The following is a 13,403-nucleotide window of genomic DNA, read 5'->3' on the forward strand; positions in this document are numbered from 1 at the left end:
CCATCAGTGCACAGCAGCTGAATCTGGAAGATGTCAAACACTGCTCCTGCACCTTCAGCCACATTCACACACCATGAATGAGGTAAGCTCTGCTCATCTGTAACCTCCTTCTAGAGCTTTCAGTCTCATTAATAAACCTTTGTAACTCATTATGTGAATCAGAGTTTCCTACTGCTGTGCCTACATGTCACTCAGCTCATTTTACCTTTCACGTTTCTAGTGGTCACCATCTCCTCCAGACAGTTCTCTAATATTAAAAATGGTGAAATTTCCCTTCTTTCATCAACAGCCCCCCGAGGGTGCTCCAAAGTACCATTTGGTCATCTGCATTTCCTTTGTATGGTTCTGACAACAAAAGGTCACTTCAGCAGAGGATCACAAACAGGTTTGTTTGTATTGGACTGTATACTCTGCCTGGAGAATGTCTTTTGGTTGAGCAGCAGCTGCAGAGTGGGACAAAACCCAGCACCTCTTCTCCTCCCACACTGGGATGGAGCAAGACTGGATTTGCAGGAGCTGAGTCAGCTTCTGTGAGTTCCACACAAAATGGCCCATCCCACTTGAAGCTAATTGTCCTGCTAGAGAAGCAACATGGCCAGTTCTGCCAGTCTCACTACTCCTGTAAAATGCAAGTCCACATGGGCTTTCAGGAGTTCTTATTTTTAGGGAACTTCCCCTTATTTTACCAGGGAAGTGCTACTGGTAAATCCCAGTCAGAAAATAAACACCCAAGTCTGGAGATTATTTCACTGAAAGAGCTGGGAACAACTTCCTCAACTTTCTCATACTTCTTTAGCTTCTTGTTTCATTATAAAAACAATAAACAAAGAGAAAGCTTCTGAAATGATTTCATTGTAGAAAAATATCAGCACGTAGGCTGAAGGTAACTTACACACCTAGGAATGCCCTGGAACACAGTCATCACATCTCTCTGAAAATACCATCTGAGCTTTCACCAAGCTCTGTTGGGAACAGTAGATTTTCACATGCTGTAGACTTACCAAATTGTAGTCAGTCACCTGTATTCACAGGGCTACAGATGTAATTCTCTGTGAAAGGCTTCAACTCCTTACACACTCTTTTCCAACTTGAGGCATCAGAGTCACTGAAATCCCCCTGTGGAAAGACATCACTCCATTAAATTGTGTCCCACAGCCTCCTCTGATTCTGCCTGGTTTTCTCTGTCAAACACAGGTGATCTAATCCCTTTCACCCAGCCCTTCAAAGCATTTTGCTTCTAATCTGTCTTCAGCTTCTCTTCAGTTTCACAGATGCTGACTTCTCTTGTCTCCAATTAACTAATTAATACAACAGGAAAGGAAAATGGTCCTCACAGTCTTTTCTTTCTTCATTTAACACTCTTGCTTAAATAAAAAAAAAAAAAAAAAGACTTTGCATGGTGAAGCTTGCCTATTTTTCCAAGTATATAAATTACTCTACTAAAATCAAAAAGCTACTTCTACACAAACCTCACCTCACTACCAATCAGCATTTTTCTGGCTGTAGCAGGGCTCTAGGAGACTGAGCCAGAAAGCAATGCTGAGGACAAACCCATTTATTTGATGGAATTCAAAGGCCACTTCTGTCCCCCTTTGCTCTTCTCTATCTCCTTGGCATTCTTCTAGCTGAGAAATTAATGCTGCAGCTGTGCTGGGAATGGCTACCACAAGTTCTCAGGGGCTTGTAGTTATTCAGGTAGGAGGCAAGGAGGGAGCTTTTCAAACTCTACCAGGAATCTCTGAGGAGATTTTCATCTGATGAGCCTTTTAATCATGTCTGTTTTGTACAGAGTCCCAACAGCACCACCAGGAAAGTCATTTTGCTGTTGTTTTGATTGATCAGTCTCCTGGGATGGGATTTGTGATTCAGTTGCAGAACAACAAACAAAGTGTTCCCTAAAGGACACAGCTCCATGAGCCACCTGCCCATAGAGCCCAACTTGTAATGACAGCAGAAATCCCAAACATAAAAAACAAAGCAAAAAAATCCCCAAGCACACCCAGAAAAAAATCCAAACCAACCAAGAACCCACAGAGGCACACACCAAAAAATCAAACAGGGCTCTTTCCATCTCAGTGCACAGAGCTTAGGAATGAAATTTCTAGTGGTGATAGAGGCACCCAGAGCTGTGCAACCTCAGCTGAACTGCAGCAGGGTTTGGGCAACCTCTCCTAAATCTCTTTCAGATGCTGGACCTTGTGCAGCCAACTCTGTACTCTCTTTATTCTCCTGTGCCAGGATTTCTGATGTTCTTGTTTGCATCGTGCATCACAGATACAGATGGGTTTCTGGCCTCTTTGAGGTCCAAACCATCCCAACTTTGCATCTGAAGCTTCCTTTTCATTCTGCTGGGAAAACTGCCACGGTTGTTTGCAGAAATAACAGGTTCAGTTCTAGTCCAAGTAGTCCAGATGTTGGTGTGTAAAGCTCTGGAAGCAGAGAGATGCCTTTCTGGGAAGGTGGCTTTAACAGCTGCTGGCAGCTCAGCTCCAGGCTGATCCTGGGTGTGAACACCCCCTTTGTTCAGCAGAATTTTAGAGACACAGAGAATAGTGTAGGTTGGGTGAAACCCCTGCAGCCTCCAATCCTGCCCCAGCTCCAAGCAGAGCAGATGGATAGGGTCTTCTCCAGAGAAGTGAAAATGTATTCCCTAGTCTCTATTCCAAATTTCCCATATTCTGACCTGTGCCCTTCACCTTGCATCTTCTCACTGTGCTCCTCAGAGAAATATTTGCCCTCATTTTCCCTAAGGAAACACAGCCCCACACTGATCACACTCTGCTCCTTCACATGCCTTAAAATATCTTTAAAGAAACCTCCTCTTGTGAAGAGGGTTGTGACGTTTGCCTTTTTCCAGGCATCAGGACCTCCTTTGGTCCCTGTGACTTTTCAGACACAAAACAGATTAAACTTTCAGGGCCACCAGTCAGTCCCCTCATCACCACCCTTGGTGCTTCCCCTCCATCCTCCTGCTTTTCCATGTACAAGTGACCGCAGTGCTCTGAGCAGCTCTTACCCTGCTCCTGCTGCTTCACCTCCACAGACTCAGCTAAAAGGCTTAAGGAATGGGGGTCCCTGAAGGCACCTTTCAGTGAAAGGTGAGGCACAAAGCATGGCATATTTCACCCTTTTCAGTGTCCTGGCTGAAGAGGGCTGCTGCCTGCTGACCGGTGGACTTTGACTTTCCTTGGCCTTTATTTGCTGTCAGTGTACACCTAGAAACTCCTCTTGCCCTTCCAATCTCTCCCTAGTCCCAACTCCAGCGCAGCATTTGCTTTCCTGACTGCCTCTTTGCACAGCCTCTATTCCTTCTGCTCTGCCTGCTCTTCCCACCTTCTGTGCACTTCATTTCTTGTTTGAGTGATGGGAGTCAGGAGTCTCCCCCAGGGGTTCCTGGTGTCCCTTCTGAAGCAAGGCAGTCACCCATGGGATCTACAGGAGCAAGGTGTGCCCTGTCCCCCCTTTGTTCCTCCCTGCTTCCTCTTCATTGCCTCATTGATGGAGGAGGTTTGGCTCTCCCCCCTGCCTCACCTATCATTTCTTGGTCTGGTTCAGGTTCTTCTATGCTCTTCATCACTTACTTTCTTATCATCCCTTGCTGCAATAAAAAGGGCCCTGGACCAGACAGCCCTAAAGGAGCAGGTGCTGGCTGTCCAGAGGCCCTTACAAAAGTGTTGAATTCTTTCACCCTTTAGGCTGCATGGACACTGCCTTTGCCAGCTCGATGTGATGGCCCCTGACTGCTCCCTGTGTTTGGGGAAGAAATTCCCTGTGTCCAAAGGGGAACCAAAAGGTCAACCACGTGGATGGTCAGGGGGTGTGAGATGTGATGAGTGCCCACCAGCAGACCACCACAAACAGGAGCCTAGGCAGGACGTGTTTCAAAATGACAGTTTAATGAGGACAACAGAAGCTGCAGACCCAAGCACAAAAGGAATCCATACATTCCTTCCCTTTGCCAGGCAGATGTCCAGCCACTGCCTGGGAAGCCAGTGCCCAGCTTGCCCAACTCTTGCTTGTGCAGAGAAACACCTGAACCACGAACATGCCCCTTCCTCCTCCCTTTGCAGAGCTCATCTTGCTGAGGATATCAACTACCCTCCTGGGCAGCTGGGTCACTGTCCTGTCTGTGTCCCCTCCCAGCTCAGTCATTACCCCCACATCCATTCTGTGCAGCTCCAAGGACCCCATCACCTGAGCAGAGCAGATGCAGCCATCTGCTTTCTACGTAAGCACTTGTGCAGGTGTCTCCTCAGGCTTTGCTTGACTTCTCGATTCCTCAGGGTGTAGATGATGGGGTTGAGCATGGGGGTGATAACTGTGTAAGACAGGGAAACCATTTTCCTTGTGCTGGATGAGAGGTTGGACTTGGGTCGCAGGTGAATGATTCCAGCTGTGCTATAGAAAAGAGTCACTACTACAAGGTGACTGGCACAGGTGGAAAATGCTCTTCTCTGGCCTGCAGCAGAGGGTATCTGAAGAACAGCATGGACAATGCAGAGGTAAGAGGTGGCTATCAGAGAAAAGGGAATCATCACTATTATGACAATAGCAATAAAAATCAGGAGTTCAAACAAGGCTGTGTCTGCACACACCAGCTTCAGCAAAGGGGAAACATCACAGAAGAAATGATCAATCCTGTTTCTTCCACAGAAGGGCAGGGTAAATAACCAGGTGGTGAAGCCCAAAGCCACAGGGACACCAGAGAGCCAAGAGCCAAGAGCCATCCTGAAGCAGCGATCGCTGCTCATGACGGTGCCGTAATGCAAGGGGTGGCATATGGCTGCTTGCCTGTCATAAGCCATTGCCCCTAAGAGAAAACACTCACAGGTGACCAGAAGAATGACACAGTTGAGCTGCAAGGCACAAGCTGTGAAGGAAATCATTTTTCTCTCCCCCAGCTGGATCATGAGCATCTTGGGGACAATGCTGAGGCTGTAGCAGATCTCTGTCAAGGCAAGATTCCTCAGGAAGTAGTACATGGGTGTGTGCAGGAGAGGGTCCGTGGCTGTAACCACAGCAATCAGAGAGTTCCCGACCAGGGTGGCCAGGAACATGACAGAAATCAGCGTGGAAAAGAGGAGCTGCATCTTGCCTTGGAAGCCAAACCCCAGAAGTAAGAAGTGAGTGGTGCCCGTTTGGTTTCCTGCCTTCATTTCCTCAGCAGGTCCCATCCTAAAAGAGAAAAAATACAACCACACTGGAGAAGGATTAGCAGCTTCTGACAGACTTGTGGCCTCTGAAATAGCTACAGCTCCAAGGAAGATGGGCTGGTAAAACACGAGGAGAGGCTTGGACTGGATGTGACAATGACCCCAGTGTAAGAAATCTCACCTGGGGAACCTGTACAAGATCAGTCTGCACAGTCAGAGACTGGGATTCAGCTTCCCTAAATGACATCAGCCAAAAGTAGAGACACAAATTTCAATTACCCAATCTGTCCTTATATAGAGAGAGAAACAGGACCCTCCAAAGCACACTTTATTTCCTTTCAAGGTGGATGTTTAAGTGTGATTGGATTGGTGGTATCACTGGTAATGAAGTTGGTCTATAATGGCCAAATGTTTGGATAGCTGGAACCAACTGGAATTCATTTAATTCTGAGTGCTCTAAGCTAGGTGATTCTGACATCCTGGGGCTTTACACCTCCTGGTTTACCTTAAGCAGAAGTCATCTTCCTACAAACTTTTCATTGCTAACCCTGCAAAAGTACAATGCAAACCTAAACAGGTTTAAATTGGGATGTTAATAATGCACTTAGGTTTCTGTTATCACATCACAGGAAATCCATGTTCTTGGTTTTAATTTAAGATGTGCTCAGGGAAGTAAAAAGATTCTCACGTGAGCTGCCCACATATTGTGGGCTGCACCTTGCTACCATTTTCTGGGAATTTGTTATTTCATCCAGTCTATGAATGGAATTATTTGTTGGGAAACTTGGATTTCTAGTTTTTTGGAACTTGTTTTTGGAAGTCACATAAGGAGAATACTATGCTTTACGTACAGATTTTTTTTTCTTTTTTTTTTTTTTTCTTTTCTGTATTTATACCATTGGGATTGATATAGTGTAGCATGCGAAACCTGGAGCCTAGCTCCAGAAAACTATAGATTAACATTTTCTCTTCAGGATTCACATGCATGAGATGAGGATATTTACAGATATGTAACAAAAATTCCCAACTAATAATGAGACATAAACTGCTTGGAGTATCACAGAGATGTCTGTATCTCCAGTGGGTTTTTCCCTCCCATCCCCAGATGAAGGATGACTCTTCCAAGCATTTTCATCTCCTTATTTCCTCTGTCATCATTGCTAAGGAAAACAAAAAGGCATTTTCAAAAATCCTGAAAACACAAAGGCTCCAGAATTCTCAGCTGTTGGGTGGTTATTACACAGTTCGGCTGCTGTGTCAGTAGGAAGGGGTAGAGAGACAGACACTGTGATTCACTTATTCAGTGTATTTATCACCAAAATAGCCAGCTAACCTTGCCAAAGTTTTCTACAGGCAGCAGAAATAAGGAAACAGACCCTCAATATAATTAATGTTTCTCCACCACAGATGTCTGAATCCCTGATGCCACAGTTTCCTCTTTCTCCAAGGTGTAATTTAGATGGAAAAACCTGCATTGCCAATCTCCTGGATTGTAATAGCAGCTCCAGGGTCCAATTAGAAAAACAAACCATGAAAATGCACTTCCTTTTGGGTTTTGCCTTAGGAACCAACTAAGAAGGAGGAATATAAGTTCAAGTATTACCTTATCTTACTAAAACTGCCAGGATTTTTTCTTGCTCTTCAGGAGGGCCCACAGTTCCAAAAGCAGAGAGGAAGAGGAATTATAAATAGACAGAAAAGAAGAAGAAGAAGGAAAAAAAAAGCCCTTGCTTTCCTCTGGAACAGGCAGCATCTCCTGTCTGATTCCAGAGGCTCCTACAGCTAATGGGTGGAGGTATTTGTATTGCCATGTGCTCCCAGTAGGATCAGGTCTCCAGACAGCAACTTTCTGGTATGATTAGGTCATACCTGAAGCGACCTTTTTTGATCCACAGTGTCTATAAATATTCAGTAGCTGTTATTCTAAGTGTAGTGCAAGCAAAGTTTCCTTCCACATCTTCAGAGTTGTACCAGTAACTGATAGAATCATTAATACTAATAACACCACATTCCCTTATTCTTTTTCTTACTTTGCATCTTAAGCTTCCTTTTCATTCTGCTGGGAAAAGTGCCATGGCTGTTTGCAGAAATAACAGGTTCAGTTCTCGTCCAAGTAGTCCAGATGCTGGTGTGTAAAGCTCTGGAACCACAGAGATGCCTTTCTGGGAAGGAAGCTTTAACAGCTGCTGGCAGCTCAGCTCCAAGCTGATCTTGTGTGTCAACACCCCCTTTCTTCAGCAGAATTTTGGATACACACAGAATAATGCAGGTTGGAAGAAACCCCTGCAGCCTCCAGTCCTTCTCAACTTCTCTGGGAAGTGTTCCAGTGCACATTCACCTTCCCAGTAAGAAAGGCATTTCCTGATGTTTAGAGAGAACCTCCTGTGTTTCAGTTTGTGCTCATTGCCTCTGGTCCTGGTACCATGCACCCCTGAAAAGAGCCTTGTTCCATTTTCTTTACCCTGTATCAGGTGTTGATACACATTAATATGGTCTCCTCCATCCTCGTCTTCAGGCTGATCAGTTCCAGGTCTTCTCGCCTGTCCTCACATGTGAGGTGTTCCAGTCCCTTCACCATCTTGCTGGCTGTTTGCTGGACTCTACCCAGTATGTCCATGTCTCTCTTGTACTGGGCATATGTACACAGCTCTCCAGATGCAGCCCTAGGAGTGCAGAATAGAGGGGAAGGATCACCTCCCTTGACTTGCTGGCAACACTTCTAATGCAGCCCAAGATCCCTTTCTTGCAGCAAGAACAAAGAAGGGTGCCTCTAAATGATGTCCCTTCATCTACCAAATTAGTTCTTTCATTACAGAAGGTTATTAGGTTGGCGAACCTGTACTGACTGCTCCTGATGACTGCATTCATGCTCTTTGTGTACTTGGAAGTGGTTCACAGGATTAGTGGCTCCATCACCTTCCCAGGGACCAAGGTGTGGCTGGCCAGCCTGTGGTTCTCAGGATCCTCTTTCTTGCCCTTTTCAAAGACTGGAGTGACATTTTCTTTCCAGCAGTCCTCAGGCATCTCTCCCAGTCACCATTCAAAGATTATTCATAGTGGCCTTACAGTGACATCAGCTCTTTCAGCACTCATAGGACTGTGCTATCACTGTTCATGGATTTGTTTGTTTCTGCTGTTCCCTGACCTCATCTTCTTTCACCAAGGATACAACATCCCTGCTCCAGACTCTCCCCTGGATCTCTAGGCCTGGGATTCCTAAAGGTTGGTCTTGCTAGTCAGTGCAGAGGCTGCATACAGAACGTTGGCCTTTTCCACTTGCTGTGTCACCAGGTCCTCCTCCTGGTTCAACAACAGGCCCACATTTTCCTAAGTCTGACTTTCCTCACCTGTGTGCCTAGAGAAGCCCTTCTTGCTGTTCTGGACATGCCTGGCCAGACCCAATTCCATCTCAGCTTCAACCTTCAAAACTGGATCTCTGCATGCTCAGACAGAACAAGAATATTTGAAATTCTTAATTATCTCATGCACTTTTTTAATGCAAACTGCCAGGGAAGATACCTGTATAGCCTATCAATCCCCCCACACATGCACACACCCTGGAGGAACGCTCGGAAAAGACAAGTTCAAATGAGGAACCTTTGAGGCTCAGAGGAGGATGATGAAACAACTGTTGCAAAGGAACCAAAATCATCTCAGTATGAGGTGATGTCATATATTCGATATGAAAGGAAATTTTGGGTATCTTTTTTTTTTTTTTTTTTATGATAAATGCCCAAATCCTGCCCCAATCAGTTGTCCTTGAAGAAATGCAGGCCTAGAGCAGGGCAATATTCATTGTGGTGTTATGCTTACTGTTAAAGACACGAAGTTTGGGTATTGATTTGGGTGGAAGTAAGTCTTGCCAGGCCCAGAACTTGGTCAATGAGTCAGCAGCATGGCAAGGAAGAGCTGAAGGCCCCAGACAGGTAGATATCCAGGTACATGGTTTGATACCCTGACCTATCAGGGACACTTCTGTCTAACCCCAGTCCCCAAAGTGGACTTGTTCCCTGAAAAAAACTGTGGTATGAGGAGAGGCCACATTGGAGCTGGTTTACCCTGAAGGGCTGAAGGCCCCAGAGAGAACCACACTGCAGCCTCAGGTTGTGCAAGGGGAGGTTCAGGTTGGATTTTAGGAGAACTTTCTTTCCTGAAAGGGTGGTAAGGCATTGGAACAGGCTGCCCAGAGAAGTGGTAGGGTCACCACACCTGGAGGCATTCCATGGAATGTGCATATGGCACTTTGGGACATGGTTTAGTGGGCATGGCAATAGCTGGGTTGAAAACTGTGACATTTCCCAACAGAAATGCTCTACTACAACTGCTTCCTTCTTGCTCCACTTGTTTTATATGTCTTTACAGATTGCTCAGGATACAAACCTAGACTGCAGTGGAGCTGATTTAGAGTTAAACACTTCAGTCTTGGATTCACACCACCTAATTTTTCACCAGTGTCTTACACTGAGTTACCACACCACCATGGAGAGTAATGTAGATGACCAGCAGACACATACCAAAAAAAAAAAAAAAAAAAAGAATGTTTCATTTCCAGAATTAAGTGGACAAAATTTTAAAAAAAGGTCAAAATGATAAGCTGTTGTTCTACTATTTCTTGCCACACTTAGAACTATGTAATAACTTGGCATCATGTTGCAAGGCTCTGTATTCACCACTGTTACTCAAGTATTTTTAATGCTCTCTTGAAAGTCTAACTTAACTGTTTTGGTGCTACCATCATTCAGTAAAACAATCTGTTAATTGTCATCATAAGATATTTGTAAAAGAACTGGGATAAAATATGTCAGAAATTTTGACTCTTGTTTTAAGGGTTTTATCTCTAGATTTTTCAGGGTACAACCTCAGATTTCAGTGAAGTTAAGGGTTAAAAACTTGAGTCTTGAATTCACATCACCAAAAAGATAAGAATCCTTCATTGGTACTGCACTATTTCTTGCCATATTTAGGGCTGTTTGGTGTGGAGGTGCAAGGCTCTAAACTCACCATGGTTACTCAAGTATTTGTAAAGATCTCTTGAAATCCTCTTCAGCTACTGGGAAAAGAGTGTGTATCAAGTTCCACCTTTTTCCCCCTAATGTTAGAGAACTAGGTAAGAAAAAGAGTAAGGGAACGTGGTGTTATTAGTGTTAATGATTCTATCAGTTACTGGTACAACTCTGAAGATGTGGAAGGAAACTTTGCTTGCACTACACTTAGAATAACAGCTACTGAATATTTATAGACACTGTGGATCAAAAAAGGTCGCTTCAGGTATGACCTAATCATACCAGAAAGTTGCTGTCTGGAGACCTGATCCTACTGGGAGCACATGGCAATACAAATACCTCCACCCATTAGCTGTAGGAGCCTCTGGAATCAGACAGGAGATGCTGCCTGCTCCAGAGGAAAGCAAGGGCTTTTTTTTTCCTTCTTCTTCTTCTTTTCTGTCTATTTATAATTCCTCTTCCTCTCTGCTTTTGGAACTGTGGGCCCTCCTGAAGAGCAAGAAAAAATCCTGGCAGTTTTAGTAAGATAAGGTAATACTTGAACTTATATTCCTCCTTCTTAGTTGGTTCCTAAGGCAAAACCCAAAAGGAAGTGCATTTTCATGGTTTGTTTTTCTAATTGGACCCTGGAGCTGCTATTACAATCCAGGAGATTGGCAATGCAGATTTTTCCATCTAAATTACACCTTGGAGAAAGAGGAAACTGTGGCATCAGGGATTCAGACATCTGTGGTGGAGAAACATTAATTATATTGAGGATCTGTTTCCTTATTTCTGCTGCCTGTAGAAAACTTTGGCAAGGGTAGCTGGCTATTTTGGTGATAAATACACTGAATAAGTGAATCACAGTGTATGTCTCTCTACCCCTTCCTACTGACACAGCAGCTGAACTGTGTAATAACCACCCAACAGCTGAATATTCTGGAGCCTTTGTGTCCATCTTGAAAGGAAATAAAGTGTGCTTTGGAGGGTCCTGTTTCTCTCTCTATATAAGGACAGATTGGGTAATTGAAATTTGTGTCTCTACTTTTGGCTGATGTCATTTAGGGAAGCTGAATCCCAGTCTGTGACTGTGCAGACTGATCTTGTACAGGTTCCCCAAGTGAGATTTCTTACACTGGGGTCATTGTCACATCCAGTCCAAGCCTCTCCTCGTGTTTTACCAGCCCATCTTCCTTGGAGCTGTAGCTATTTCAGAGGCCACAAGTCTGTCAGAAGCTGCTAATCCTTCTCCAGTGTGGTTCTATTTTTTCTCTTTTAGGATGGGACCTGCTGAGGAAATGAAGGCAGGAAACCAAACGGGCACCACTCACTTCTTACTTCTGGGGTTTGGCTTCCAAGGCAAGATGCAGCTCCTCTTTTCCACGCTGATTTCTGTCATGTTCCTGGCCACCCTGGTCGGGAACTCTCTGATTGCTGTGGTTACAGCCACGGACCCTCTCCTGCACACACCCATGTACTACTTCCTGAGGAATCTTGCCTTGACAGAGATCTGCTACAGCCTCAGCATTGTCCCCAAGATGCTCATGATCCAGCTGGGGGAGAGAAAAATGATTTCCTTCACAGCTTGTGCCTTGCAGCTCAACTGTGTCATTCTTCTGGTCACCTGTGAGTGTTTTCTCTTAGGGGCAATGGCTTATGACAGGCAAGCAGCCATATGCCACCCCTTGCATTACGGCACCGTCATGAGCAGCGATCGCTGCTTCAGGATGGCTCTTGGCTCTTGGCTCTCTGGTGTCCCTGTGGCTTTGGGCTTCACCACCTGGTTATTTACCCTGCCCTTCTGTGGAAGAAACAGGATTGATCATTTCTTCTGTGATGTTTCCCCTTTGCTGAAGCTGGTGTGTGCAGACACAGCCTTGTTTGAAATTCTGGCTTTTATTGCTACTGTCATAATAGTGATGATTCCCTTTTCTCTGATAGCCACCTCTTACCTCTGTATTGTCCATGCTGTTCTTCAGATACCCTCTGCTGCAGGCCAGAGAAGAGCATTTTCCACCTGTGCCAGTCACCTTGTAGTAGTGACTCTTTTCTATAGCACAGCTGGAATCATTCACCTGCGACCCAAGTCCAACCTCTCATCCAGCACAAGGAAAATGGTTTCCCTGTCTTACACAGTTATCACCCCCATGCTCAACCCCATCATCTACACCCTGAGGAATCGAGAAGTCAAGCAAAGCCTGAGGAGACACCTGCACAAGTGCTTACGTAGAAAGCAGATGGCTGCATCTGCTCTGCTCAGGTGATGGGGTCCTTGGAGCTGCACAGAATGGATGTGGGGGTAATGACTGAGCTGGGAGGGGACACAGACAGGACAGTGACCCAGCTGCCCAGGAGGGTAGTTGATATCCTCAGCAAGATGAGCTCTGCAAAGGGAGGAGGAAGGGGCATGTTCATAGTTCAGGTGTTTCTCTGCACAAGCAAGAGTTGGGCAAGCTGGGCACTGGCTTCCCAGGCAGTCGCTGGACATCTGCCTGGCAAAGGGAAGGAATGTATGGATTCCTTTTGTGCTTGGGTCTGCAGCTTCTGTTGTCCTCATTAAACTGTCATTTTGAAACACGTCCTGCCTAGGCTCCTGTTTGTGGTGGTCTGCTGGTGGGCACTCATCACATCTCACACCCCCTGACCATCCACGTGGTTGACCTTTTGGTTCCCCTTTGGACACAGAGAATTTCTTCCCCAAACACAGGGAGCAGTCAGGGGCCATCACATCGAGCTGGCAAAGGCAGTGTCCATGCAGCCTAAAGGGTGAAAGAATTCAACACTTTTGTAAGGGCCTCTGGACAGCCAGCACCTGCTCCTTTAGGGCTGTCTGGTCCAGGGCCCTTTTTATTGCAGCAAGGGATGATAAGAAAGTAAGTGATGAAGAGCATAGAAGAACCTGAACCAGACCAAGAAATGATAGGTGAGGCAGGGGGGAGAGCCAAACCTCCTCCATCAATGAGGCAATGAAGAGGAAGCAGGGAGGAACAAAGGGGGGACAGGGCACACCTTGCTCCTGTAGATCCCATGGGTGACTGCCTTGCTTCAGAAGGGACACCAGGAACCCCTGGGGGTGACTCCTGACTCCCATCACTCAAACAAGAAATGAAGTGCACAGAAGGTGGGAAGAGCAGGCAGAGCAGAAGGAATAGAGGCTGTGCAAGGAGGCAGTCAGGAAAGCAAATGCTGCGCTGGAGTTGGGACTAGGGAGAGATTGGAAGGGCAAGAGGAGTTTCTAGGTGTACACTGACAGCAAATAAAGGCC

General features: G+C 45.6%; 2 protein-coding genes across 2 annotated transcripts; one reads left to right on the forward strand and one right to left on the reverse strand.

Annotated features, from left to right (window-relative positions):
- Window positions 1-4,190: 4,190 nt before the first annotated feature.
- On the reverse strand, window positions 4,191-5,174 carry LOC103532306 (olfactory receptor 10A2). The gene has a single exon (XM_008498039.2). The coding sequence runs from the start codon at window positions 5,172-5,174 to the stop codon at window positions 4,191-4,193; it is 984 nt and encodes a 327-aa protein (XP_008496261.2).
- Window positions 5,175-11,418: 6,244 nt separating this feature from the next.
- On the forward strand, window positions 11,419-12,402 carry LOC103532305 (olfactory receptor 10A2). Its single transcript, XM_008498038.2, has one exon. It carries the CDS (start codon window positions 11,419-11,421, stop codon window positions 12,400-12,402), a length of 984 nt encoding a protein of 327 aa, XP_008496260.2.
- Window positions 12,403-13,403: the final 1,001 nt, after the last annotated feature.

The sequence above is a fragment of the Calypte anna genome, chromosome 10 (genome assembly GCF_003957555.1).
Source record: "Calypte anna isolate BGI_N300 chromosome 10, bCalAnn1_v1.p, whole genome shotgun sequence".
In the NCBI taxonomy this organism is placed as follows: Eukaryota; Metazoa; Chordata; class Aves; order Apodiformes; family Trochilidae; genus Calypte; species Calypte anna.